At 37.1% G+C, this 26,268-nt stretch overlaps 4 protein-coding genes and 1 pseudogene across 4 annotated transcripts; 3 read left to right on the forward strand and 2 right to left on the reverse strand.

The window, feature by feature from the left end:
- The first annotated feature begins 15,372 nt into the window (after positions 1-15,372).
- LOC105223813 (protein cornichon homolog 4) lies at positions 15,373-16,536 on the forward strand. The gene is made up of 3 exons (XM_011201668.4): positions 15,373-15,577; positions 15,637-15,959; positions 16,023-16,536. Exons 1-3 carry the CDS (start codon positions 15,503-15,505, stop codon positions 16,093-16,095), a joined length of 471 nt encoding a protein of 156 aa, XP_011199970.1. The 5' UTR covers positions 15,373-15,502; the 3' UTR covers positions 16,096-16,536.
- Positions 16,537-16,564: 28 nt separating this feature from the next.
- On the reverse strand, positions 16,565-18,302 carry LOC105223814 (uncharacterized). The gene has a single exon (XM_011201669.4). It carries the CDS (start codon positions 17,803-17,805, stop codon positions 16,702-16,704), a length of 1,104 nt encoding a protein of 367 aa, XP_011199971.2. The 5' UTR covers positions 17,806-18,302; the 3' UTR covers positions 16,565-16,701.
- Positions 18,303-18,409: 107 nt separating this feature from the next.
- Positions 18,410-19,890, reverse strand: LOC125775323 (ketimine reductase mu-crystallin-like). Its single transcript, XM_049446830.1, has 3 exons — positions 19,067-19,890; positions 18,670-18,867; positions 18,410-18,618 (listed from the first exon to the last, which is right to left on the reverse strand). Exons 1-3 carry the CDS (start codon positions 19,845-19,847, stop codon positions 18,551-18,553), a joined length of 1,047 nt encoding a protein of 348 aa, XP_049302787.1. The 5' UTR covers positions 19,848-19,890; the 3' UTR covers positions 18,410-18,550.
- Positions 19,891-20,102: 212 nt separating this feature from the next.
- On the forward strand, positions 20,103-21,838 carry LOC105223809 (serine--tRNA ligase, cytoplasmic). Its single transcript, XM_011201664.4, has one exon. It carries the CDS (start codon positions 20,204-20,206, stop codon positions 21,695-21,697), a length of 1,494 nt encoding a protein of 497 aa, XP_011199966.2. The 5' UTR covers positions 20,103-20,203; the 3' UTR covers positions 21,698-21,838.
- Positions 21,839-21,966: 128 nt separating this feature from the next.
- LOC125778093 (uncharacterized) lies at positions 21,967-25,776 on the forward strand (annotated as a pseudogene).
- The last annotated feature ends 492 nt before the right edge of the window (positions 25,777-26,268 follow it).

The following is a 26,268-nucleotide window of genomic DNA, read 5'->3' on the forward strand; positions in this document are numbered from 1 at the left end:
TCGATCTTCTGTCCACGTGTCTTTTCCAAGATTTGGCGCATGGTGAATATCTGGTCAGTTGTTGATTTTCTAGGCCTAAAACCACCATGATAAAGTCGAATCAGTTTCTGCAGAATTACAACTACACTTGTATAACGTCACTAGCCTTTTGAAGACTAAGCACTAAAAATGAACCTGCCTTACAACAACATTTGCCGCAGCTGCTGAAAGGAATAAGGAAACGGTTTTCCACTTTCTGTATGACTGTCCAACTTTATAAAAAACCCGACATAAAATACTTGGAACCCATCACGCTACAAAACTTGAAAGGTTGTCACAAAAGGCATAACGGAAATAAGTTGTTTCATTGAGAGCAAAATAACAAGATTTGAGGTCCTACGATGGGGCATCAAAATGGCGCATCCAGCGCTAATTGAGCCCGTTTTAATAGGAAATGAAGACTACTAAGCAAATATTTGGAATCATATAATTTTTAAGCTAGCAAATTAAAATAAACTGGTCCGATCCCTGGAGAGTTCTACGTGAAGAAGGCGTGGTTGTGATTCGATTTTTTGTATTTTAACACTCGAAGTCGAAAATAATGTCTATCAAAACTTGTTAAAATTAGGGAGAATGTCAGAGATGGATTTTTAGGATGAGCCATTGTCCATTTCTAGATTAATAAAATACTTCTAAAACTTTTGACTAATGTAACTTTTCAAAATAGTATAAAGAAAATATCACCATCCCTAAGCCGATAAGTCGTATTACTAAAAATATATTTGTTTATAGAAATTTCAAGTTCATAGAGTATTAAATTCGGTTTTTATTGCTATAATTTATGGACTGGGGACTCCAACTGCCATCAGTTTATATTCAGAACAAGTGGAGGTTTATTTAATGAGTATACTCGTATTTCTATGTGCATATTCCTAAAAACAAAAAACAAAAAAAAAGCAAAAACAAAAATGAGATAAATACAAATAGCTATTTAATAAGTGGAAGTGACCTTTGTATCACGTTAAGTAATAAATTTTTCATGGCACAATACGCCATTAACGAACGCCCACTCTATAAATCACTAGCCACACACATGCACATAATCAAAGACATACATAAATTTGTCTATGTGATTTCGCGTGCATGGTACATGGCCGCCACATACAACAACCCTCAATGTTTTAGAATTAAAGTGGAGCACATAACATACTTGTATCTCATCTCATATGCTATGAGGGTAATTAAAGTTCGAGTGACGTTTTATGCTTTAGACAATTTTTAAAGTATTGTTTTCTATTTATGGGAATAGAATGAAACGATTTTTTGAAAAAACAGGATCAAAAATGAATCTGGCTAAGATACATTATTAAAAACTTCGTAGATATTCTGTTAAAAACTAATAAGGTTTACTTCATATTTCCATAATTGCTAATTAATAACCTATTTTCCCAATTTACTGGAAAAATTTCCAAACCAATGATTAATTATCAGAGAGACCAAACATCAGTCACTTGAACCACCATAAAGTGCATACTAATCCTTGGCATTGTCTGTTGCCGTGAGTTCATCGTTACATGTCAGTTTTTACAGGGCTTCTACCTAAATCATCAACATTTTTATCTGATCCATAAGTGGAAACCCTTTCATTCAGACAGCAGCATGGGTTTTTCGAACCATGTTCCATAACATACTTAATGACATTGATTTGATATCTTATATTACCACCTTCTATTCGCCATCTCTAAGCCCGCCATGTTTAAACTCTGCTTTTTCACTTGGATTTTACATTTTTTTAAACAACAACACATTTTCCAGTTGACTCTCCACTCTCTATCATTTACGAGTATAAACAATCCAATACCTTCTTTTTTTTCTAAAGAGTAGACCATCAACTTCGACTGCCTTAACTCCAAGAACCAACCTTAAAACCAAGCCTTACAATGCTAACAATTGTGCCGAGTTTGAAAAATAATATATAAAACTAGAGGACCCGCCCAAGTTTTACATAGGTAGTACTACTAATACCATCTATATGATTTCTATTAGTTAGATTATAAATATTATTTAAGGAATAATCGCATTTTTGGTGAAGCAACTTGTGTTAGTTTACAAAAAAATTAATCATAAAGAATTTCGTGCGTTAAGAAAGAATTGGTTTTTGGGGCAAAAATACTATTGAATTTGGGCTGTGCATCAGTGAAATCAATCGAGTCAAATCGACTGTCAGCCTAGTGGACTGTATATTAAGAAACAGTTCTCAAGCGTGGAAAGACAAAAAAATCGGCTGGCAAGGTTATGGCATCAGTCTTTTGGGATGCCCGCGGTATATTATTCATCGAATGATAAATGAGCCAGTTTTAATTCATTGCATTGTGTGTTTGATTGCAGTTCTATTCTACCATTCCTAATATTTAGCAATTTTAATATTTTTCAGGAAGGATCTGTGCAATGCTTCGAAAAGATTTCTGTATATCTCAAATTTTAATAGACCTTTTTATCAACACTTCAGTTATGCCACTATTTTTTATGCCAGACCTTTTGCAAATGTAAATTGCCTGTCAAGATACCCACTCCAATAGTTAGCACGTATGAAAAAAATGTTATAGCTACCCATAGATGTATTGAATCACCCAATTTATTACTTAAGAACGAACAACTCTGTCCACAATATAAAAACTTGATCTACAGATGTCGCCTTTTACTTTGGCATCGTTTTGTTTAATGCACGTTTACGCCAATTTAAGGTTTGAATATTGAATACTGCGATGGTAGCGCCATCCATCGGTCAAACATTTAAAATTAACAATTGATTAAAAATGAAAAAATAATTTAAAAAACATTTTCCAGTGGACCAAATTGTAAATCTAAACCATTCTCGAATCTCCTTGAACATACACACAAAATTTCATCAAAATCGGTCAATCCGTTTAGGAGCAGTTCAAATGCAAACACACGGTCAGAAGATTTATATATATAAAGGTAAAAAAAAAAAAAAATATTTTCCAACCAGTTTCAGAAATACAAATCGATACCTGACAATAAACAAATCCAAATCTAAACAAGACGTAGGATGCTGATGAAAACATTAAAGCTATATAAGCATTCTGCCTTACCGCCCGATGGCATCACAATAGCAAGAGAAATTTGCTGTAACTTTACACTTTATAACAGGTCAGTAAGGGTCCACGGCCTATCATTTTTTTTGTCTAAATTCGTTTTTTATTCAACATACAAAGTGCGTTCCAAAGTAAACAGGACTTAAAAAAAAAACAGAACAAATGGTTTTTTCGACAAAATCACTTTATTTTATTCAAAATAATCTGCTTCAATACAGCTTTTTGCTCGGTCCAAAAGCATGTCGAACGAGTGTTTTAGCTCGTTGGCCGGTATGGCCGCCAGTATGCCGGTGCTAGCCTTTTGAATGGCCTTTACGTCTGCATATCGCTTTCCTTTTATGGGCAAATGCATTTTTCCGAAAAGGAAGAAATCGCACGGTGCCCTATCTGATAAATTCGGGGAGTGGTTAAGGGTTAAAATGTGATTTGTGGTCAAATAATCGGTCAGAAGTTCTACGGTGATCACCACATATAGGTGGCGCCACCAGGTGGCGCTTGATTCAAAAAGTCCTGTTTACTTTGGAAACCACCTTGTAGTTGCTGTTGATGATGATAAAAATGATTCCATGTGCATCCTAAAATAGACGCCAAACCTTGTCGGTCAACTCTTGCGTGTTTCCATTCTTTGGAGCGGGATCATCATGTGCAGTCCAGTCGATTGATCTTGGGTGTGAAATTTTGGAACTATGTTTCAACCATTCTCACAAAAACTCGGTTTTATTACGCTAGAATATCTCGTGGCCCAGGGAACGAGCTGTTTAGACAGGTTCGATGCAAGGAGAGAAGGGTGTAAAGTGAGTTGGTTTCATGCGGGGACTCATGGCAGGTTGTAAACATAATTCCAATTCCCAAGACAGCCGGTTCTGCGATACCGAAATTTTCAGGAATTTTATCTAGCCAAAGGTTCTCATTTCGACGGTCTAACCATGTTTAGAAGTAAACAATCATCAGCTCGATTTTTTGGTCAAAATTGTGCCAGCGCGGCATCCACTTTGCACAGACCTTTCTCATACTCAAATAGTCGATTTCCTTAGAGTGTTACCTACCTCGGACAACTTCACTTTACGGACATCCAAAATTATTTTGTGGACCTTTTAGATGCTATCGTCGGTAACAAGTTCTTTTGAGCGTAAAGTGCGTTCACTGTCTAATTACTGATCTGACAGCTGTCAAATTTATACACGCGCCGTTTGAAAGTTGGGGCTAACTAAAAATCAGGTCGAAAGCTTTTCAATTGTTCGGACTCATAATTTCCACGGATTTTAGAAAAATTTCAAAAAACCAAAAAAGTAGTTGTAAGGAACAAAATTCCCTGCAAACGGCAATAACGGTAAACTCGTACACACCATTTAAGCACAAATTTATTATTTCCAATTGCCAAACGTACTCCACTACCGTTAATTAAATAGCAACGACTGCGTTCGAAGCACATAAAAATAGCAACAAATTTGAAGTAAGGAGAAATTTCTACTACATACACACATTCATACATACAGACGAACGAACAATTTGACGAAGGGACATAAAAATAGACGATTAACCGCAACAAGAGGCGCCAGCGACAAAATGCCAGCAATTAGACGCTCTTCTAACCGAGACACCGTTCACAAAAACAGGCGATGCTCCACTCCCCTCTTCAACCCTGATCCCCCTGCTTGTTTAATAACTTAACATAATAAACTAATTTAATGATACACTCGTTAATACAATCGTAAAGAAAGCATTTTTATGTCACCTGCACGAATACAGCCATTTGCCAGCACACCAGCAGACTCACACACACACATGCACACTAACATTGCATTTGTATGCAATTGTACAGGGAAAATGCCAGTAAAGTTTGATAACCATTGAATGCGGGGAACATGGCCTGTTGGCGCAATTAAAATCCAAAGGCGCACGATATAAACTGACGCTATCTATAGAAATGGAAATGGAAATCGAAATTAATAAAGTTAAGTGTCAGCAACAATAACAATAAAAAATTACAAACGACAAACCATTTATAGTTGCAAACCACATGGCCGACAATAGTACTCGTTGGTTGGTTCGGAGCTCGACTCCTTGTTCAATTTTATTTTCAAATGCAACGCATTTTAATTTACAGTAATTCGAATGACGATGCATGGTACTTAATAAAGGCTGACGAAGCACTTCACCTTATTAATTTTTGAATAACAAAACAGCTAAGGTTGGTGCAATAAGAAAGGTAGTGTATGTGGATGACATATACAAAATGGACCAGATGTTTTTCTACTTTTGATGACTTGATTAAAATATAAGAAAAAGCGCTAACTTCGGCTACATGGAAACTATAATATCTTTTGAAGTTGTAAAAGTGTATAAAAAATCTTTATTGTGATTTTGATAACTTAGTTTGAGGTTAGGTTTGGTGTGATTTGTGAGCCGGTGGAATCATCGATTCATATTTATTCAAAAATTCCAGTGAGAACGTGACCGTCAATGGCGACCGTTATCGCGTCGTGATAACCGACTATTTGATGCCTGAAATTGAAGCTCGTGATCTCGGTGACATTTCATCACAACATGACCGCGTTACTTCCAACACATCGCATCAATCAATGGATTTATTGAGGGAACACTTCGGTGAGCAGATAATTTCACGTTTTGGGTCAGTCGATTGGTCACCAAGATCGTGTGATATCACACCGTTAAATTTTTTCCTGTGGGGATATGTAAAGTCTAAAGTCTATGTGGACAATCCCGCGACGATTCAGAACATAGACCAAAACAACACGCATGTCATTCGCCAGTTACTAATCGAAATGCTGAGCGAGTCATTGGACTCGATGGATCGCCCATCTGAGTTGTAGCCGCGGCCAACATTTGAAAGAGATAATCTTCACATAATAAATGCCCAGTAATGTTCTTTTGATTGATTATAAACATTTCCCGTTAAATTTGAAGTTTCTGTGTTGTTTCTGTCTCGAACTGGACTACTCCTTAGTATTGCTTTTGACAACAATTTGTGCCAAATTTCGGGAATCTGTCTTTTCGATTAAAAAAATTTTCTTTACAAAAACCGACTGATGAATAGCGACGGATATAACACCTTCTTGGGTGAAAAGAACGTTTACAAAATTTCAGATCGATATCTCAATATTTTAGAGACTAATTCAAATTACTAAATCGCCTCTGCTCACTGTTCTCAAATAATTTTTTTTGGAAACGCGTCTTAAATCTCAGGTTTTACCCTGAAATTGGAATTCAACAAACAGAAACACTTTATTCTCAATTTAAACCGTGCCTAAATCATTTCTTCATTACTTTTCACGTACATTATACAGGCAACAATATATAGGCGATTTTGATTTTTTGCAATACATTTTTTTATACAATGAAAATGAATTTACAACTTGGAAAAAAAGTGATATTTTATTACAAAAAGTTCCGTTTTACAAAAATGCCCTGAACGATTTTTTTCATGAAAAATTCCTTTAAAAGTTATACGCAGTTAAATTTACGCATTAAATGTACTGAGTATTCGTATAGTACACCATGTCGTATGAGCAACACAGAACGCACAGAGTTTTTCAATGAGATTTCTATATATTTACTAGAGGACCCGCCTACGTTTTACTGTAGCTGATACATAGGTCGTACTTCTAAGACCATCTATGTATATGATTTCCATTAGTTAGATTATAAGTATTAGTTAAGGAATAATCGCATTTTTGATGAAGCAACAAAAATGAATCAAAAAGCATTTCGTGCGTTAAGAAAGAATTGGTTTTTGGGGTAAAAATACTAATGAATTTGGGCTGTGCATCAGTGAAATCAATCGAGTCCAATCGATTGTCAGCCTGGTGGACTGCATATTAAGAAACGGTTCTCAAACGTGGAAAGACAAAAAAATCGGCTGGCAAGGTTATGGCATCAGTCTTTTGGGATGCCCTTGGTATATTATTCATCGAATGATAAATGAGCCAGTTTTAATTCATTGCATTGTGTATTTGATTGCAGTTCTACTCTACCATTCCTAATATTTAGCAATTTTAATATTTTTCAGGAAGGATAAGTTTGAAATTGTACGCATATATGTATTCATCGTTCCCCTTTAAATATTGTATTGCTCTGTGCAATGCTTGGAAAAGATTTCTGTATATCTCAAAGTTTTTATCAACACTTCAGTTATGCCACTGTTTTTTATGCCAGACCTTTTGCAATTGTAAATTGCCTTTCAAGATACCCCCTCAAATAGTTAGCAGGTATGAAAAAATTATTATAGCTACCCATAGATGTATTGAATGACCCAATTTATTACTTAAGTACGAACAACTCTGTCCACAATATGAAAACTTGATTTACAGATGTTGCCTTTTACTTTGGCATCGTTTTGTTTAATGCACGTTTACGCCAATTTAAGGTTTGAATATTGAATACTGCGATGGTAGCGCCATCCATCGGTCAAACATTTAAAATTAGCAATTAATTACAACTGAAAAATTAATTAAAAAAAACATTTTCCAGTGGACCAAATTGTAAACCTAAACCATTCTCGAATCTCCTTGAACATACACACAAAATTTCATCAAAATCGGTCAATCCGTTTAGGAGCAGTTCAAATGCAAACACACGGTCAGATGATTTATATATATAAAGAATATATCGTCACCTGAAATGCAAATTAACGTAACAACATTTTCAGAAATTTACAGTGGCATGAATGAAACACGGAATAAAATGGAACATGAGTGAAACAAAATACTAATATTGGTTAAAACTGGTTTATATATGACCGCAGAACCAGAAAATGTTGAACATATGTAATATTATGTATATAATTTGAAGTAGTGAAGCGTAATCAATAAGACACTCAATTTCGAATTTTTTGATGATACGTTATTTTGCATTTCAGGTGACGATATATGTATGCATTTTAACATAAAATTTCTTTAAAACAAACAATCTAATAGTTAAGAAAATCAAATGTTTTTCATTAAATGTAAAGTACAATCGATGCAATTAAGTGCTGAATATAACATCATTCAAAAGGCCTTCACGACAGCAACGAATTCGATAAACCCAATTTTCGCATACTTTTTGTACTATGTAAATCAAGTCGTTTCTCATCAATAGCATGTTCACAATTGAATTCTAAAGCTTGAGGAGAGTCTGGTTTATTGCTAAAGAACAATGACGTTAAATAACCCCATAAGAAGTAGTCTAATGTTGTCAAATCACAACTTCTTTGAGACCATTAAATGTCACAATTTCTTGAAATTATCGAATCTCCCAACTTTTTTCGCAATAATTCGGTTGTTGCACTCGCTTTGCGGCACGTAGCCCCCGTCTTGTTGAAATCAGATGCTCTCATGATCTACTACATCTAATCGCGGTCATTAGATTAGATTAGATTGAAGTTGAGGAATGCACTGCGACCTTTGGTCTGTTGTGCCCTCTCCTGGCTCATATTGACTCACTCAGCCCCAGCGCATGAATAAAATCCAACAGCTTGCCGGGTGCTAGTGAGGCAATGTGATCCCTATCCGGACATATTAATCCAAGGGCCTTTGTCCTGCGTCTCCAGACTGCTGTGCAATCGATCAGCAGGTGCTCCGGGGTTTCAGGCTCCCTATCGCAGAACCGGCAACTTGCACTAGAGGATAGGCCCATGCTATGCAGGTGCCTATTCAGTTTGCAGTGGCCGGTGTACCATGCGACCAGTAACCTGAGCTTGTTCCTTGGGAGGTTTATCACAGTTTTGAACCTTTTCAGGTTGTAACCACCCATTAGCAGCTTGGCATGTCACATACCGCGAGTTTGGTGCCAATGCTGCTCCCTGCCCTCTACCTCTTCCTTACGGAGCAGCTCTTTCATGGCGTGGGGACCCACTCTCATGAAGGGTTCGGGTCCTACCATCTTGGTGGAGGCTGCGGAGCGGGCGAGCTTGTCGGCCAGTTCATTGCCGGCTATTCCTTTGTGACCACGCACCCAGATTAGGTCTACCTGGTTCTGTTCTGCAAGGCTATTCAGCATTTCCCTGCACTCCTGCACTAGTAGCGATTTGATCTCATAGGAAGAGATCGCCTTTAGCTCCGCTTGGCTATCGCTGAGGATAGCTATTCGCTCATTACGATAGTTGCGATGGTGGTTAATATCGATACACTGGCTTATTGCGAAAACTTCTGCTGAAAAATGCTCGGGAACTCTCCCATGGGTATGGAGAGCTTAGTGCGTGGGCCCACAATCCCTGCGCCGATTCTCTCTGACATTTTAGAGCCATCGGTGTACCATCTTAGCGTGCTATTCCTCAGCATCAGTTCGAAGTTGGAATCATCCCATTCGTCTTTACTGCCAAGGGTGACCTTGAATCTTTTCCTGAAGTTGACCGTTTTTGTAGTGTTATCCCTCGGGAGGAGGACCAATGGTAAGCAGCCACTTATCGTCTCCATCCTCCGGGATGAAACTACCTTGCCAATTCCGCACCCCTCCGCCGTTATTTACAGAAGTGTGTGCTTTGCTGCCTGACCGATAACCAAATGAAGCAGTGTCAGTTCAAGCAAAGCCTCCAGTGCCGCAGTTGGACAGATTCGCATTGCACCCGTCATACAGACACAGGCTAAACGCTGTAGCTTCAACAGTCTTGTCTTAACAGAAGTTTGAGACGCTATTGAGGCCCATGCCACCGCCCCATATGTGATTATCGGTCGCACTATCATGGTGTACAACCACCTAACGATCCTTGGCTTACAGCCCCAGGACTTTCCCGCCAGTCGATTGCACACCATCAAAGCCTTTGTCGCCTTGACCACGGTCAGGTTTAAATGTTGTTTCCAACGCAGAGTGGAGTCAAGCATCAAACCCAGGTATTTGACACTGCTGGTCATCACTATTTCACTTCCCCCAAGTGAGAGATTCCTAAGACCGGGTAGGGACCTGCGTCTCGTAAACGGGACTACGGTCGTCTTGGAGGTGTTGATATTCAATTCAACTCCCCTACACCACCCCTTCGCTAGGTTTAGACCTCTTTGGACCAAGTCACATAGAGTGTCTTCGTATTTGCCTTTGGCCATGATCACAATGTCGTCCGCATACCCCTGGCAGCGGATCCCATTGTCCGTTAGCAGTGCTAACAGGTCGTCCACAACTAGACTCCATAGTAGGGGGGATAACACACCTCCCTGTGGGCAGCCTCTAGTTGTGCCGAGACGTATCCTTCTATCGCCTACTGTGGTCTCCGCAACACTGGAGCGCAGTACGGCTTCTATCCATCTGCGCACCGGTGCTGCCACATTCCTTTTCTCCAGTGCCCTGGCTACACTCTTGTGGGACGTATTGTCAAAGGCACCTTCGATATCCAAGAACGCGCAAAGCATCACTTCCCCATGCTCTAGTGAGCTCTCTATCTCAGAGTTCAGCTGGTACAGGGCAGTGCTCGTTGATCTGCCCGCTCTGTAGGCATGTTGAGCCGCATGCAGCGGTGCTCTCCTCAGCGCATTCATCCTTATTTCCTGGTCCACGATCTTCTCCATGGTTTTTAGTAAGAAAGATGTTAGGCTAATTGGCCTGTAAGATTTTGCCAATGAATAGTCTTTCCTACCTACCTTGGGTATGAAGATCACCTTCACTGTCCTCCATATCTCGGGGATGTACGCCAATGCAAGGCTCTCTCTCAACAGCCGTAACAGGTGGGGCAATAGGAATTGCTCCCCCTGTTGTAACAGCGCCGGAAAGATGCCATCCACCCCCGGAGACTTGAATCTCTCAAACGAGGCCACTGTCATAAAAAGTAGATTATCATCGATCTATACCGTTCTCCATTGACAGTAACAGTATCACCAGCTTCGAATCGAAAGAAGTACGCACCGATGATTCCACCAGACCAAAAAACCACACCATACTGTCAGTTTAGATGAATGTAAAGGTTGATCATGAATAATCAGTAGATTTTCTTCGACCAGAGTCGGAAGTTTTGTTTATTTACCGCACCCAGATGAACGTGGGCCTCATCGGAGAATATGATTTTCTTAAAAAATCGTTATCTTTGCCTTGTTCCAAGGCGAAATCAGCAAAATGGCGACATTGCGTTGGTCCAATGGCTCCAGTTCATAAGTGGGAACAATTTTATAGAGATGCAAGACACTTAGAAATCATGTCATCCCTATTGGAATACCCGATATTAACTGTTTCTTGAAAGAATCAAGTGAAAGTAGACGTAGTTGGAAATCGATTTCGTATATTTTTGTACTTTGGCATGGGAATATGAAAAGAATGTCACGTACTAAATTTTGTCGATGTCGGTTGGTTGGGAGACACGAGATATTTCACCAAAAAGTGGACGGTGCCATGCCTGTCCTCCAATTTTCACAACGGCTTCCAAAAAACCCTTTCATATCATCTTGAAGGTAAAATTTAATGTCTCTAGCGTATTACGTTATCGATATATCGCGCTTTTAGTAGCTCTTAACAGTACCGTTATATGGGGAGTGAACGAGATTATCTTTCGATTTCATCCATTTTCACGCCGTCGGTGGGAATTCTTATAATATTTGTGCTGGGCGAATTTGATTATTTTAGCTTTATTGGTTTAGAAGATATGTACATTAAATTTATTACAGTCGCTAAGACTTTCCATACATCAGTCCGAGTTGCTGCAAACAGCGCTGAACCGACTCAACGCGGTCTTCGGGTACACTTTCAGCTATGGCTGCTATATTTTCTTCATAGCGTGCTGGACGTGGTCTATTCGGTCGAGTATTACCCTATAATGAATGCTAGATCTCAAGCTGGGTGATGGTGTGGCAAATAGTACGCTCAGTAGGCCGATTATGTTGACCAAAAGATAAGCGAAGCATGCGAAACATATTATTTACAGAACGTAAATTTTCGTAATAAAATTGAGCCTTTTATAAAAGTTGTCTAGGCATAAGTATTTCCATGATGAAATGATATTTTTGAACTTCCGGGTGACGTTGTACCGCATATATCGGCAAATATGTGAGATATCTCAATGAAAATGAGAGAACATGTTTTACTCATAACATTGCATCTATGTACATATGTATGTATGTGCCTAAAACATATTACAAGTTTTTTATTTATTGGGTTTATATTCATTTTTATTTATATTTTTTATTTATTGTTGTTTTTTTCGGTTTCCTAATATCATGTTCACGACTGTTTTGTCCTGTAAGCAAGTAGTCTCATTACCAGAAGTGTTAATGAACGATGCTACGCACGATAGTCTAACAGAAAATGTAAATCAACAGTGATAATAACAGCAATAGAGTGACTGCGCAGCCTTAAAAATGTGCAAGCGCTCTCAGTTACAATTATAGGAGAATATGCTGCTAATGCAATCTCCATCTACGCGAACGCTTAGCTAAAAGGAACTATACGCAAGGGCGGCGGAAATAGGAGGAAGCAACTGATGATATTCGCTATTGAGAATACCAACGGCATCTATTGGCAGCTAGAAGGATGCTACGGCAATGCAGTGGCCACTAAACTTTGTTGTTAATTTTATACATAAATATAAACATATGTACATACATATGTATATAAGATTATAAAACAAAAATTCTAAGAAATTAAAAAACCTCTGTTAAACGATTAAAATCCCGAACTACCCTAACACTTCCCAATTTTAGTAACACCAGTATAAATTGCAGCTTTAGTTTTAAAAATAATTGGACTTTTCACCGAACTGCTTCAAATATCACCGACGCAAGCGAGAATATAGGAAACATATTTAAAATGGCGGCGGAAATTGAGAACGACGAAAGACGAAGGAGCAGTCAAAAAGGAAGCGACATCTGAAGACACTAAACAGCTTCAGTAACTAGCACAGGGTAGCATCAGTTCTCAAAGTACTTCTAAAAACATGGATATATAAAATAAATATATTTTCAAGTGGTTTTCGTACGCTTGCTTTGTTATTTAGACTTAATAAAGCTTATAGCAATCCCACGTATAATTTTTCCTGTATAATGGCTAGATACTCTTCAATAGGCACACTTTTGTCAGCTGATGGCAGTACACTCTATAAAATGCTACCCTCTGTTGGTAGTAGATTGAAGAAGGATCACCACAAACAAGAATTATGTACCAATTAGTTACCCACGCTACCGGTTATTTCTGTTAATACCCTTATGAGTTTCTTAAGATTAAATTTCCATTTGTAATCGAAACTCTCTTGTCCAAGAATATGTGATCGATGAAGCTTATAGCAATCGCTCTTAGTTATGAAATTCCTAATATATACACAGACTGTTGTCAACAGCTGTCATTACACTATAGAAAATATCACCCTCTGTTCGTAGTAGATTGAAGGAGGATCACCGCAAACCAGCTAGCGGTTACATTAACGGCTAACTGACCCATTCTCTTATGTATTCGAGTTTCGGTAGCCGTGACTTGCTGGAATATTTCGTGATTGAATGTATTAAAAGAGAAATATTTCAGGTTTTTGTTGTCAATAATCGGCTTGCCACTATATGAAATACCACGGTTCTTTGTTGTTAATCCCTTGTCGGCGAAATAAACAAATATTTATAATAACATCCGTGCATTAAATAATTTCAAAGAGCGATATGTGCGCCATCTGTAGTTCAAAAATATTTGTGAACCCTGTAGTTTTAGGCGATCTCCTACAATATATACAGAAGCCACTTGAATGTCATTGGTCGTTCTTAATTTCCGCCGCCATTTCGAACAGTCGTTTTTTTATACCGCGTTCGTGTAAGTCGCATATGCAGCAGGTCGGTGTAAAGTGAAATTAATTTAGGAATTAAAGCTGCAATTAAGGAGTTTTTAGTAGAATTCGGTTGAAGTTCGTCTACTAAATCGTTTTAAAGTGAAAAAAGTAAACGGGCGTTGATATTTGTGTAATAAAAGTGAAAGCGAAAATTAGTGAGAGCAAAAGCTGAGCGCTAAGCGTCGGCGCAAGTGAGCGTCGGCACAAGTGAGGGTCGGCGTAAGCAGAGCTCTGTCAGTGATTGTGCATAAAATGTTAAGTGAATGTTAATTATGTAAATAAAGTGTTAGAAGTGGGGAAAAAAGTTTAAAGTAAGAAAATGTATCAATTTATTTCAGAAAATACGAGACGAAGTAAAATAACCTGCGGTAAGTGCCTATATAATATTAAAATAATTAGTTGTTGATGAATTTACGAGGAAATGTGCCTTTTAATAGCAATTTATGACATATTTACTTTGAATTAAATCTTCATTTTTATCTTGAATATACATAAATATATACACACACATATGTACATATGTGCATATATTTGCATATATAAGATTTCTAAAGCATATAAGGATTTAGTTGCCATTGTATCAATCGACATCCTTCTTCTAGCTGCTAACAGATGCCGTAGCAGTTTTTAACAGTGAATATCTTTAAATGCGCCTTCTTCTTTCCGTCTCCTTTGCATCTAGTTCTTCTGCACTTTTGTGCACAGTCGAACGCAAATTCAGAGAAATTAATACATATCAGTCAGAGAATATATAAACATGTTTTAAGTTCTCTGTATCAGTTTTACAGTCACTTCTGTTGCTGTTTACCAGCATTCACATTATTCTGTAATTAACATGGAGTGTTTACATTCGATGCTGTATATATGTATGTATGTAGCGCTTCTTAGCAGAAAATTGATAAAATTAAAAAATTTTATGATTTTTGGTAAATTAAGATAAAATAAATAATAATTTTAAAATAATTAAAAAAATATAAAAATAAATTTTCGCTAATTGTATAAATAATATATCAATTATATAAAAAATTGTAAATAATACCTCTATATACATAGATTGACAGGCTACAGCTTAGCATAATTTTTCTAGCATTAGCTAAAGTTCTAAGCTATGAGAAAACAGTTGGAAGCTTAGACCAGGAAAAACTTAGCGTCTTCTGGGAATAAATTTTAAAGCAAACTAAAGCTGCGCAATTAGCATTGTAAAGCCCTATTCTCAAATACCTGTCCAGCGGTGTCTGAATACAGACGAATAATCTTTCGTGAGAGAATTTTCGAGGCTATACCAAGTATATTACTAAGAAAGCCAGTTTTTAATCCATTAATTTAACATCATATGGTTATTGCTGAGCACGTTTTTGTTAAATATAATTATTAGCGCAGAATTTGCCTATTTATAGCAAGATTTCAGACATTAATAATAGCAGGGAACAGTTTCTCCTAATTCAGCTAAAACTTGCAACCGCTGCCAAGCTGTTCATGACAGCTGATAATTTTGTGCATTACTGTCACCCTGTGATTGTAATTTCTTTTATGTTCTTGTTCGCTGAGAAATGTCAAAATGAACATATGAAAACAAAACAAATGATAACTTTGTAGTAAACAAATTAGTATCGTTAATGAAAGTCAACGCCTTTTAAGTAATAGTAGAATTTCAAATTTAAATTTGTGAAACAAAATTATAGCCGTTATGCTCCCGGAAACGGTAACATTTTCAATAACCCTACTTGTGTATGGATCAATACTTTTACTGCTAATTTACTATGTGAGTATCGAAGAGTAGTGTCTGGGAATTCATATTTCCTACAGTATTGAATATAACAGGTACTGACACTTGCGGACTTGGAGAGTGACTATCTAAATGCTCAAGAATGCTGTTCACGTTTAAACTTTTGGGTTATACCAAAATTCGGAATACATGCCTTACTTTGTATACTGCTATTGCTTGGAGGGCACTGGATAATGCTATTACTTAATATGCCAATGGCCATATGGCTGGGTTATGAACTGCAAAGACAACCCAGAGATAGTCTGGGTGTTTACGATCCGATCGATATACATAGTCGTGGACTTTTGAAAGTGCATCTCAGAAATTGCATGATTTATTTGGGTTATTACTTCGTTATGTTTTTCGTAGCAATGTACTGGTTGGTATCATACACTATATCCCTCTTTATTTGGTTGAACATTGTTTTCTTATGGTATTTCAGTTTAATTAGTTCACTGATCAAGGGAGATCCAATTAAACGACATGAGGAAGGAGAATTTATAACCGAATTTTAAATGAACCGTATATTCTAAGCTGCACTAATCAATACGTTACAATCAAATAGTTGTAGATTTTATGTTAATTTTAATATCGTACTAGTCAAATTTTGTCACAATCGCACCGTATAATGATAAGTAGTAATGTCTTCCTTTTTTAAATTTAAGTGCAGATCATCATAAATCATTTTAAACCAGTCAAAACTCATGTTCATTCGCTCTAAACGTTGTATCGACTCATCTATTCAATAATAAGTGCACACGCACATAAACGCATTTTTACATATACATACATAAGTATAAAATGTCGAGTGTTAACTAATTTCACTGTCGCAAACTTATGTATTAAGAATTTACTTTGAAGTAAATTTAAGTTTGAACGCCATTCAATTTTGTTGTTTACGAATAAAACATTTACTTTGGTATATAATTTTTACAGCCATTCATTTCTAATTCATCAGTCTACACGACGTACAATACATATACATATATTATAACATATTAGTTTATTGTTTAATATATTCTATTTTTAATTCAAATGTTTCAAAACCTGTTTACAACTAATAAACCATATATAAAATTACTATTATTTGAGTATGCACTTGCGTAAGGCACGAGTTCAGTTCACTTCAGAAAATCGACTACTTCCTGCAGTTCTCGTTCCCGCGCTTGCTTTTGCGCCCAACGTGATTCGGCTAATTTTACATTAACAACCCAACGATCGTGTGCCAACCGAATTCCGCATGTTCCACCGTTATCTGCATTTACAATCGGTTGCTTTCCATTACTACTGGCACCACCCATATAGTACTTTGCATCGGAACGCGGATGTCGTCGCTTAGCTGGGCATAATTTACCACCCTTAGGAAAAGGTGGTAGTTGTAGGTAATGTTTGAGGCAAGCCTGATGAAAAAGATGGCCACAGTATACACGTTCTACATAGGCGTCCTTGGTATCATCTAATTCCAACTGAGTTGGTTTCTTTGGTAACACCTCTTTCTCACAAATTGGACATAACTCTATATGAAAGTCCGATGTAGCGGCCAGACAAAATTTGAGAGCACGATATAAGCTAGGTACTGGTTGAAAAGCCAATTGTTCCTTCTTATTCAAACGAAGTGGCGGTTCGACACATTGTCTAGCTATTTCACGTGATTGCCCGTTCAAGTAACGAAGCAAAATTGCTGGTAAATTGGTTTCCTGATTTTGTAGTTGCACACACTCTTTCGGGTAATCCTTTGGTAAAAATGCACTCACTTTGTAGTAGTATTCGCCACCTTTTGCTGTTAATTGCACAATCGAATGACGTTGTTTTAATTTCAATTGATCTGGTGTGGCGTCCGTGCCAAGATCGCGTCGTAGATCTTGTATCTCGTCAAAGCAAACGCAAAGTGGATTTTCGGTCAGATATTGTTGCACAAATCTTAGTACATGTAGCCCTTGCGGTTTTCCCAAATGTTGGCGCGCATGTTTCTCACTAAGTGTTGCAAGGCCGTCTAAAAACTTATTGGACAACGTTCGACTTTTCAATTCAACAAGGATTGACTCATCTGGATAATTGGCTGGAAAACGCAAGCAAACTGTGAGTTGGCGATACGACTCATTTTCGATTATGTCTACGCGCACAAGCGGTGATTCTCCACAAATACAAGCTATAATTTTAGAATTTGGTACGGTATTTTCGCACAGCTTACGTATTTCTTCAATTTCAAAATTAATTATACTCATAATTGTTAGTCACTTCAATGTAATATTATTTATATTTAAACTTCCAATGTGAATTTTTATTTACAATTTCCAAATGTGCAACAGCTAGGGTTGCCGGGCTGTTAAAAAACAATTACTGCTTTAACGGTACAGTTATTCTGCAATTGCGGCTTAAATTTATGTTACTTTTCATTATATTTAAACTTTGTTAACAAGTTTTGTAAAAATTAATTAAATAATCTTCAATATCTATGACCAATATTCTGAAACTTATACGTATTTAATAACAAAAGAGGTTTTGGTATTCAAAAATTTAACTAGTCTGGCAACAATAACATTGTCAACAAAAATGTATATTATGGCGACTCAACGATGCAGTTTTTATTATCAAGGTCACGAAAAATGCATATTTTGTTATTGAATAATAATAAATGAATTGATATTCGTTTTGAAGAGAAGTGGTTGATTCCTAGCGGAAAAATGTTTGCCACCAAGAAAACAGCTAATTAATAACAAATTGCCTGTTTTAAAAAAACCAAGATAGAATCAACAAAAGTTCCTCATTATTACAAGTCAAATTTCAAAAAAGATTTACAATTTAGTCAATTTTGTTTAATTTTACGAGTAGATCAATGGGAGTTTATACTTGTCATTTGAATGATTATCTATAATTTTTTGCAATACACCAAAAAAATGCATTCTTAATATTATTTTCATCTTCAAGTGCAAATATTCTTAAATCCTCTTAGAATTGGCCGAATGTTTTCTATTCTTTCTTGCTCTGAACTGCGTTAAATATCGACTGCGCCACTGTTGCATCTTCAGCAGCCATACCTAGATTGGAACCAAATATTATTTGTGTTCGAAACAATTATTTTCACTCACCCATCGATTGAAATATTGTTATTTTGTCATTCAGTGGATATTGTTTTGTATTGATAACTTCTCCTACTTCACCAATAAGCTCAGCTTTTAATCCATTCAACTCTTTCTTCGCGTTTTCCCAGGAATCAATATATACTTTTCCATTCTCGTAAATGTCTGGTCCAACTTCGCCAAAATGCACTTGACCAGCGCCAACCGCTGCAATATAGGTAGAAGGATTTAATATATTTGAATACAAGTGTCTAGACATAGGACATAATTTTTGATTTAAATAAATTTAAATATTAATATTTTTTCAATTTTTATGCAAAGGCATAAACAGGTTTTAAGATCTGCATCTATTTGAGTTGAGGCCGGTATATATGTATGTACTCTTGTTCATTTATGTGCAACTTACTATTAATATGAACATGGCGCTTCTTTAACATGGTGTGTGTAACTAAAGGTGTAGAAGAATATGTGCCTACGCAAACGACATCAGCATCTGCAACTGCTTCCGATGCGGTTGAGCAGACATGAACTCTTACGTTTGCTATTTCTGCTTGCAGTTTTTTCCCCAATGACTCAGCATTGGTACTAGTTCGGTTCCACAGATAAATATCACTAACTGTGAAATAGGAGCACATACCAAGTGCATGACTTTCGCCTTGAACGCCAGTACCTATTATAGCCACTTTGATTGGTCGTGCAATGCCTTCAGGATAGCGTGGAAAATATAAGTACTTTGTGGCCACTAAAGATGCGGCTGCGGTGCGCCAGGCAGTAATATCTGTTCCATCCATGATGCAATCTAGTTTTCCTGTTTCCGTATTAAAAATAAGAATATTTGCCATAATTCTTGGTAGTGGATTCGAGCGTTCAGGATTTTTTCTAAAGGATGTCACGACTTTACAAGCTAAAGTGCTGGATTTTAAAGTGGATTCATCATTAGTACTTGAGTTCAATCTGTAATTGCCGACGTATGCTGGCATGGTAAGTAAAAGATTATTTTTAGCACCACAAACTGTCATGCTACGAGCAGGTTGACTCGTTTGCGGGCTGCCGTGTTCAGCCCGTTCTTGATCTTCTTGCGAAAAAGAAACTGATTTCATAGCTTCCTCTACAGCTGCGCACACCATCCTCCAGTTAAGTACCTCACGAACTTGTTCTGCAGTTATTTGAATTATTGACGTGGACATTTTTGTGGATATTTCCTTTAGTTATTTTCGAGAACTGAAGGTAGAGATAAAATAAAAGGGCTTAAGAGCACTTTATCAAAGTAAGTTAATTGTCTTATCTTTTAATCTGTTTAAATGTGTTCGTATATGTATATAGTATGTACATATATGTTTTATCAGCATCAATAGCTGAAAATTGCTTGTAATAAAAAATATATAATAACTTACATTTATCTACAATAGTGGAGACGTACAATTATTTATTTGTATATTAAGTGGCAGCACTGTTTGTATCATCATTAAAAATAAGCAAACTCAAGTGCAAAGTTAGTCGCCACGTTGTGATTCACATTTGTATAAAATAAATTTAAATAAAGATGGTTTTGGATTTAGATTTGTTCCGTAGTGATAAAGGCGGAAATCCAGACGCTATTAGAGAGAATCAGAAAAAGCGTTTCAAGGATTTGGCTTTGGTAGAGACAGTCATTGAGCAAGACACCGAATGGCGACAACGCAGACACCGTGCCGACAACCTAAACAAGGCGAAAAATCTATGCAGCAAAGAAATTGGAGAAAAAATGAAGAAAAAAGAACCCCAAGGTGATGCCGCTGAAGAAGTTCCTCAAAATGTCAGGGACACTTTGACTGAAGTAACTTCAGACATATTGCGTCAGCTAACAGTGAATCAGATAAAGAAGGTTCGCGTACTAATCGATGAGGCGATGTCTGAAAATGAAAGGTGTCTGCAGCAAGCCGAGCAGCGCCGAAATACTGCACTACGTGAAGTTGGAAATCATTTACATGAAACAGTGCCAGTATCCAATGACGAAGAAGAAAATCGTGTTGAACGTACATTTGGTGACTGTGAACGCAGAACGAAATACTCTCATGTCGATCTTATTGTGATGATAGACGGCATGAACGCTGAAAAGGGTGCAGTAGTATCAGGAGGACGTGGTTACTTCTTGACCGGTCCTGCAGTATTTCTCGAACAAGCGCTCATTCAACATTCACTGCATATGTTGAGTAACCGTGGTTTTACACCTTTGTATACACCCTTCTTTATGCGCAAAGAAGTTATGCAGGAAGTAGCACAACTTTCGCAATTCGATGAGGAACTCTACAAAGTGGTTGGCAAAAGCAGCGAACGCGGCGATGAAGTAGCTACAGATGAAAAATATCTTATTGCAACTTCAGAACAACCAATTGCTGCATACCATCGCGATGAATGGCTCCCAGAGGCTTCTCTACCTATAAAGTATGCTGGTTTGTCAACCTGTTTCCGACAAGAAGTAGGCTCTCATGGTCGTGACACTCGTGGCATCTTCCGTGTTCATCAGTTTGAGAAAGTTGAACAATTCGTACTTACCTCTCCACATGATAATAAATCGTGGGAGATGATGGACGAAATGATTGACAACGCTGAAAAGTTCTGTCAGTCTTTAGGTATACCATATCGTATTGTTAATATTGTATCTGGTGCGTTAAATCATGCTGCCTCAAAAAAACTTGATTTGGAAGCTTGGTTTGGTGGTAGCGGCGCATTCCGGGAACTTGTTTCGTGCTCCAACTGCCTTGATTATCAGGCACGACGACTTCTCGTACGTTATGGTCAAACTAAGAAAATGAACGCATCTGTGGATTACGTGCACATGCTCAATGCTACGATGTGCGCCACAACCCGTGTTATATGTGCTATTCTCGAGACTCATCAAACGGAGACTGGCGTGAAAGTGCCAGAGCCATTGAAAAAATATATGCCCGAAAAATACCGTGACGAAATTCCATTCGTAAAGCCCGCGCCTATTGATGTTGAAGCAGCTGTCGCTGCTGCCAAAAAAGGAAAAGGCAAAAAAGACCCTGCTGCTTAGAAAATTATTGTGAAATATTTATGGAATTATACTAGATGCAAGTTTTTTGTTTATACTATAATGCGATTGGAAACCCTTTCAGATTGTAGAGCTGCTGCTTCTAAATAAAAAAAAAAAAAGATTTTCAAATCATTAAAATAATCACAACGATTGTATTTATTTAAAATTAAAATTTGCTTTATGCGGAAATTTTTCAAATGCAAAAGAAGAAAGGAAGAATAAATAAATAAAAATACTTAACGCAAAAAATATGTAGATTTTTTATAAAGCCGGTATTTATGGCACAGGCTGTTTTTGTGTGGTGGCATAAAACATTCCTATTGTTGAGAGTGTTGACGAGTTGATAGTGGAAGACCCGGTTCTCTTATAAACGGCGCAGATAATTGGCATTTTTATTACTGATATCATTTATTTAAAATTGGTGTAAATTTATTGCTGTATAAAGTAATTTTGTTTATCATTGCATTTTCCAATTGGAACTCATTAGTTACCTTGGAAACCAAAAAACTTGTTTATTTCAGTTTGTGGGATATCACATTATTTTCATATATTTTCAATGAGAACGATAGAAAAATTACATTAAAATATTTCAAGATTTACAATGAGACAAACAAGAAAGGAAAAAACTAGCCAAAAGCTTACCCGTTGGGATCGAATACGAAAACGAAATACGTGTAAAAACGCATCTTCATTAAAAACTGATATTGTAAAAAATTTTATCGAAAAGGACTACATCAATCAGCACGATGAATCCGTATTATGTGGCAAAAGCTTACCAAACAAAGTGCTTAATCCTGCACTTGTTATGGATATGCGACACGAAATGGTAATGGAAGCTAAAATAAGTGTAGATTACAAAAAATATATATTTTTCAATGAATACTATAATTTTTACAAAATAGTTTCGCAAAATACCACGAAAATTGCCGTTAGCTACAGTGGGTGGACTACGAACACTTGACGCTTGTGTAAATCATAATTTGGCTGTTGAGGAACGCTACATCATGAATGAATTAAGCAAATTTCGGCAACAACTACAAAAAAATCGCAAAAGGAACACACTTCGAGTGAAAATAACTCAGAGTGATGAAAATAATAAAATATACGATATGGATAATGAGTATTTAACACAGAGTTTGGTTAGGGCTGCAAAGCATATTGAAAACTTTTACGCTGCTCCTTTGGAGGCATTGCAAAGAGTTGACGAAGTATGTGAAGCTACCATACTAATAAAAAATGACAACGAACTTGAGGAAGCCCATCTGGAAGAGAATTTTAAAGGCGTAGCGGAAATTGTTCCTGAAAGCGATTTCAAAGCAGATGTATCAAATGGTGAAGTACAGGATGATTATTTAATAAAAGATACCAACGTCGATAATGCGAATAATGAGCATACTGAGACTGTTAGTTTGAGTAAATATTCAGATAAGATAGTTGAAGAAGTTAAGTCGCGAAATGTAGTAATTGCCAATGAGCCGGAAAGTAATCTGCTTGAAACTAATCTCGAAAATAAATCTTTTGAAAAAGATCAACAACTTTTGACAGGAGCACGCAAGTGTCCAGATAGTGTGGATATGGAATCAAATGGTAAAGCTTCCTGTAAGGAACGTTGCGTTCGTTTTGTTGAAACGGTGAATATAAAGAATTTCGATCGGGAGAATTCCATATGCTCAAATACCAGTGATGGCATTGATTCTGTTGTTTCGGATTTAGCAGAGGAAGCACTTTTCGAGCTACAAATGGAGGCAGAAGAAAAATTAACACAAGAAAGCGGATCTAACATGGAGAGCAAAAAAGCCGCTGAACCCATTGAGGTTCAAATCAATTTTAAAGATACTACATCTCAATATGTAGCAAATGCATTGGAACCACTTGTTATTACAAAACTTTCAAAACCGAAAGAAGTGGATTCCGCAATTACAACTTCAGAAGAGTTAGAAGATGAGAGCATTTCCAACCACGAGCAAAACTTGATTATTCAGCAACTTTTTCGACCACGAGCAAACACAAATCCTACGTTGTTGAGAAAGTATTTCTTAAAATGGATACACTTCGTAACCATTGAGAAGATAGAAAGGGAAGATGTGTCTAGTAAAAGTGATCGCGTACATAAAATCAATATGTTCTTGGACAAAATACGAAAAGAGAAAAGTTACTGTTAACCCGCCTATAGGGCGCGTCAGTGTAACAGTGGGCAGGCACGTTGACGGAAACTCAGAAAATCGCCAGTAGTTTCAACGCAAAACAACAAAAAAAATACCAAAATCAAGTAAGTTTAAACAGTGAAAGTTATACAATGAATTCAAAAACTAACGTGGGTAAATGTCTATTATGCAATCGCTTGCCGTCAATTAGCGTAACCCCAATCTTAAACATATGTACATATACTTCGGTTTCTGTTAAACTACCGTGTCACTATTTCCCAGAATAAAAATACAACAGGACATTATTGATCTACAAAGGCTGAAGCTCAGAGCGACAGGAACGCCATAATTATGGAACTAAAAGTTGAATAAACTGTCTGATGAAGCAAACGGAGGCCAGAGAAGTACTTAACGAATGAAGCTGAAAACCATCATACGTCACCTGGTGACATCCGAAATTCAAAGCAAAAGCTAAATGTTCTACAGCTGATCGGTAAATCTGCTGTGCATGAAAAATGATGAAAATATGACCAGTTTTACAGGGAAAAGCTTTATTTATGCCTAAATTCTTACTTCAAATGGAGGACAACGACGCCTTGCGAAAGAAACATTCACGACATGAAAAAGCTCCGTTCACAAAGGCGTTTGCCAAACCAGCTGAGGCCGAGAAGGAGGCACAAAGATGGCTGCTGACAGAAGCAACAGGATTTATTGTGATTTTCTAATAAATTGATATTTTTTCGTTTGTTAGATGCTACAACTTTCATAATTAGCAAGTAAAAATAGTTTTTTCGTCAAATTTTTTACAAACAAGTTCGCATACATCTTCACGCTAGATACTTGGCCAAACAAAAATTTAAAAAAGATAGTTCGATCAGTTTGTTTGGCTATGTATAGGCAATAGTGGTCCGATATAATCCGACAAATAAAAAGTTTTTTTGCGGATAAGTTTGTAACGACTTTATAACAGAGGAAGGTGCTAGAACGATTCGATAGTGCAAATACTGAGGGACTATTTCGCGTATATACATATATACTTACAGACGGAATGGATGATTGACTAAATTCGGCGCAGCTGATCAGCACTGATCATTTATAAATATCCTTTTTAGGGTGTCCAACTTTTCCTTCTAAGTGGTTAACTTAATAAACCCTGTTCGAAATACAGTTTTCCAAGCTCTTAGTCCTTCTAAGTGGCAAACCAGTTTTTCAAGTTCTTAGTACAAAATAAAAGTTGATTGTTTCCATTTTTTTATGAAAACGTTTCTATTCGAAACTTCAACTTTCTTCATGGGTTATCTTCTTGAAGGTTTTTTAAATAACTTAGCAGCATTAATGAGGTTCTTCATCAAATTTTTAGCGTCTCGAAGATGAAGAGGCTAAGCGCTTGCGTATTGAAGCTTTAAAAGAAAAACGGCGTCAAGAGAAAATGGCTAAAGTACTCAAAGAACGAGAACATCAACGAGCGCTTGAGGCGAAGCATAAAGCGGATGAGTTTTATCGCCGGCTACTGCTACGCCGCATTGGTATGGAAGGATTTAAACGGTTGATAATACGTAAACGTGAAAATAAGCGGAAGTGTGGGCATTCAAGACGTCAAATTTTCAAACGTACTATATGTCGTAAACTGGCGCGACTACTAAGATAAATATTAACGGAAATGAAAAACAATTAATGGGCTGATGATTTATATAAATAAAGAATAAAACGTAATAACATTATGCGCATGGCAAATTGTATGTGCAACAAGAGCGTCGCGAATTTCAGATGTAGCCGTCGAATTGTGTGACTTGAAGCGTACCGAGATTACATTCAAAATTATGGGCACAACATAGCGCACGGATGAGCGCCATTGCAGCAGCAAAAATGAAACAGCCTGTTCATTTTTTTGGCGCTGCGAATGGCGCCAATCCGTGCGCTATGTTGTGCCCATAATGTGAATGTAATCTCGGTACTCTTCAAGTCACACCAATCCGACGGCTACATTGAATTTGCTACGCTCTTGTTGCACATACAATTGCCATGCGCATAATTTTTTCCGGTTTTATTATTTTTAATTATATTAATCATCAGCCATCTAATTGTTTTTCATTCCGTAATTTTATATAGTAGTCGCTGCCATTTTTACGGAAGTTGTAGCGTTTGAAAATTTGACGTCTGAAATGCTCAGCACTTCCGCTTATTTTCACGTGTTACGTATTATCAACCGTTTAAATCCTTCCATACCAATGCGGCGTAGCCAGAAGCCGGCGATAAACCTCATCCGCTTTATGGCTTCCGTGCCTCAAGCTCTCGTTGATGTTCTTGTTCTTTGAGTACTTTAGCCATTTTCTCTTGACGCCCTTTTTCTTTTAAAGCTTCAATACGCAAAGCGCTTAGCCTCTTCATCTTTCGAGACGCTAAAAATTTGATGAAGAACCTCATTAA

This window comes from Bactrocera dorsalis, chromosome 1, assembly GCF_023373825.1.
Source record: "Bactrocera dorsalis isolate Fly_Bdor chromosome 1, ASM2337382v1, whole genome shotgun sequence".
In the NCBI taxonomy this organism is placed as follows: domain Eukaryota; kingdom Metazoa; phylum Arthropoda; class Insecta; order Diptera; family Tephritidae; genus Bactrocera; species Bactrocera dorsalis.

Coding starts and splice junctions, on each gene's coding strand:
- LOC105223813 (XM_011201668.4), top strand. CDS start 15,503: ATGCTCCCGGAAACGGTAACATTTTCAATAACCCTACTTGTGTATGGA. Junction 15,578..15,636: donor TTTTACTGCTAATTTACTAT/GTGAGTATCGAA, acceptor TGAATATAACAG/GTACTGACACTTGCGGACTT. Junction 15,960..16,022: donor TTTTTCGTAGCAATGTACTG/GTTGGTATCATA, acceptor ATGGTATTTCAG/TTTAATTAGTTCACTGATCA.
- LOC105223814 (XM_011201669.4), bottom strand. CDS start 17,805: ATGAGTATAATTAATTTTGAAATTGAAGAAATACGTAAGCTGTGCGAA.
- LOC125775323 (XM_049446830.1), bottom strand. CDS start 19,847: ATGTCCACGTCAATAATTCAAATAACTGCAGAACAAGTTCGTGAGGTA. Junction 18,868..19,066: donor GCGCCATGTTCATATTAATA/GTAAGTTGCACA, acceptor CCTATATTGCAG/CGGTTGGCGCTGGTCAAGTG. Junction 18,619..18,669: donor AACAATATTTCAATCGATGG/GTGAGTGAAAAT, acceptor GTTCCAATCTAG/GTATGGCTGCTGAAGATGCA.
- LOC105223809 (XM_011201664.4), top strand. CDS start 20,204: ATGGTTTTGGATTTAGATTTGTTCCGTAGTGATAAAGGCGGAAATCCA.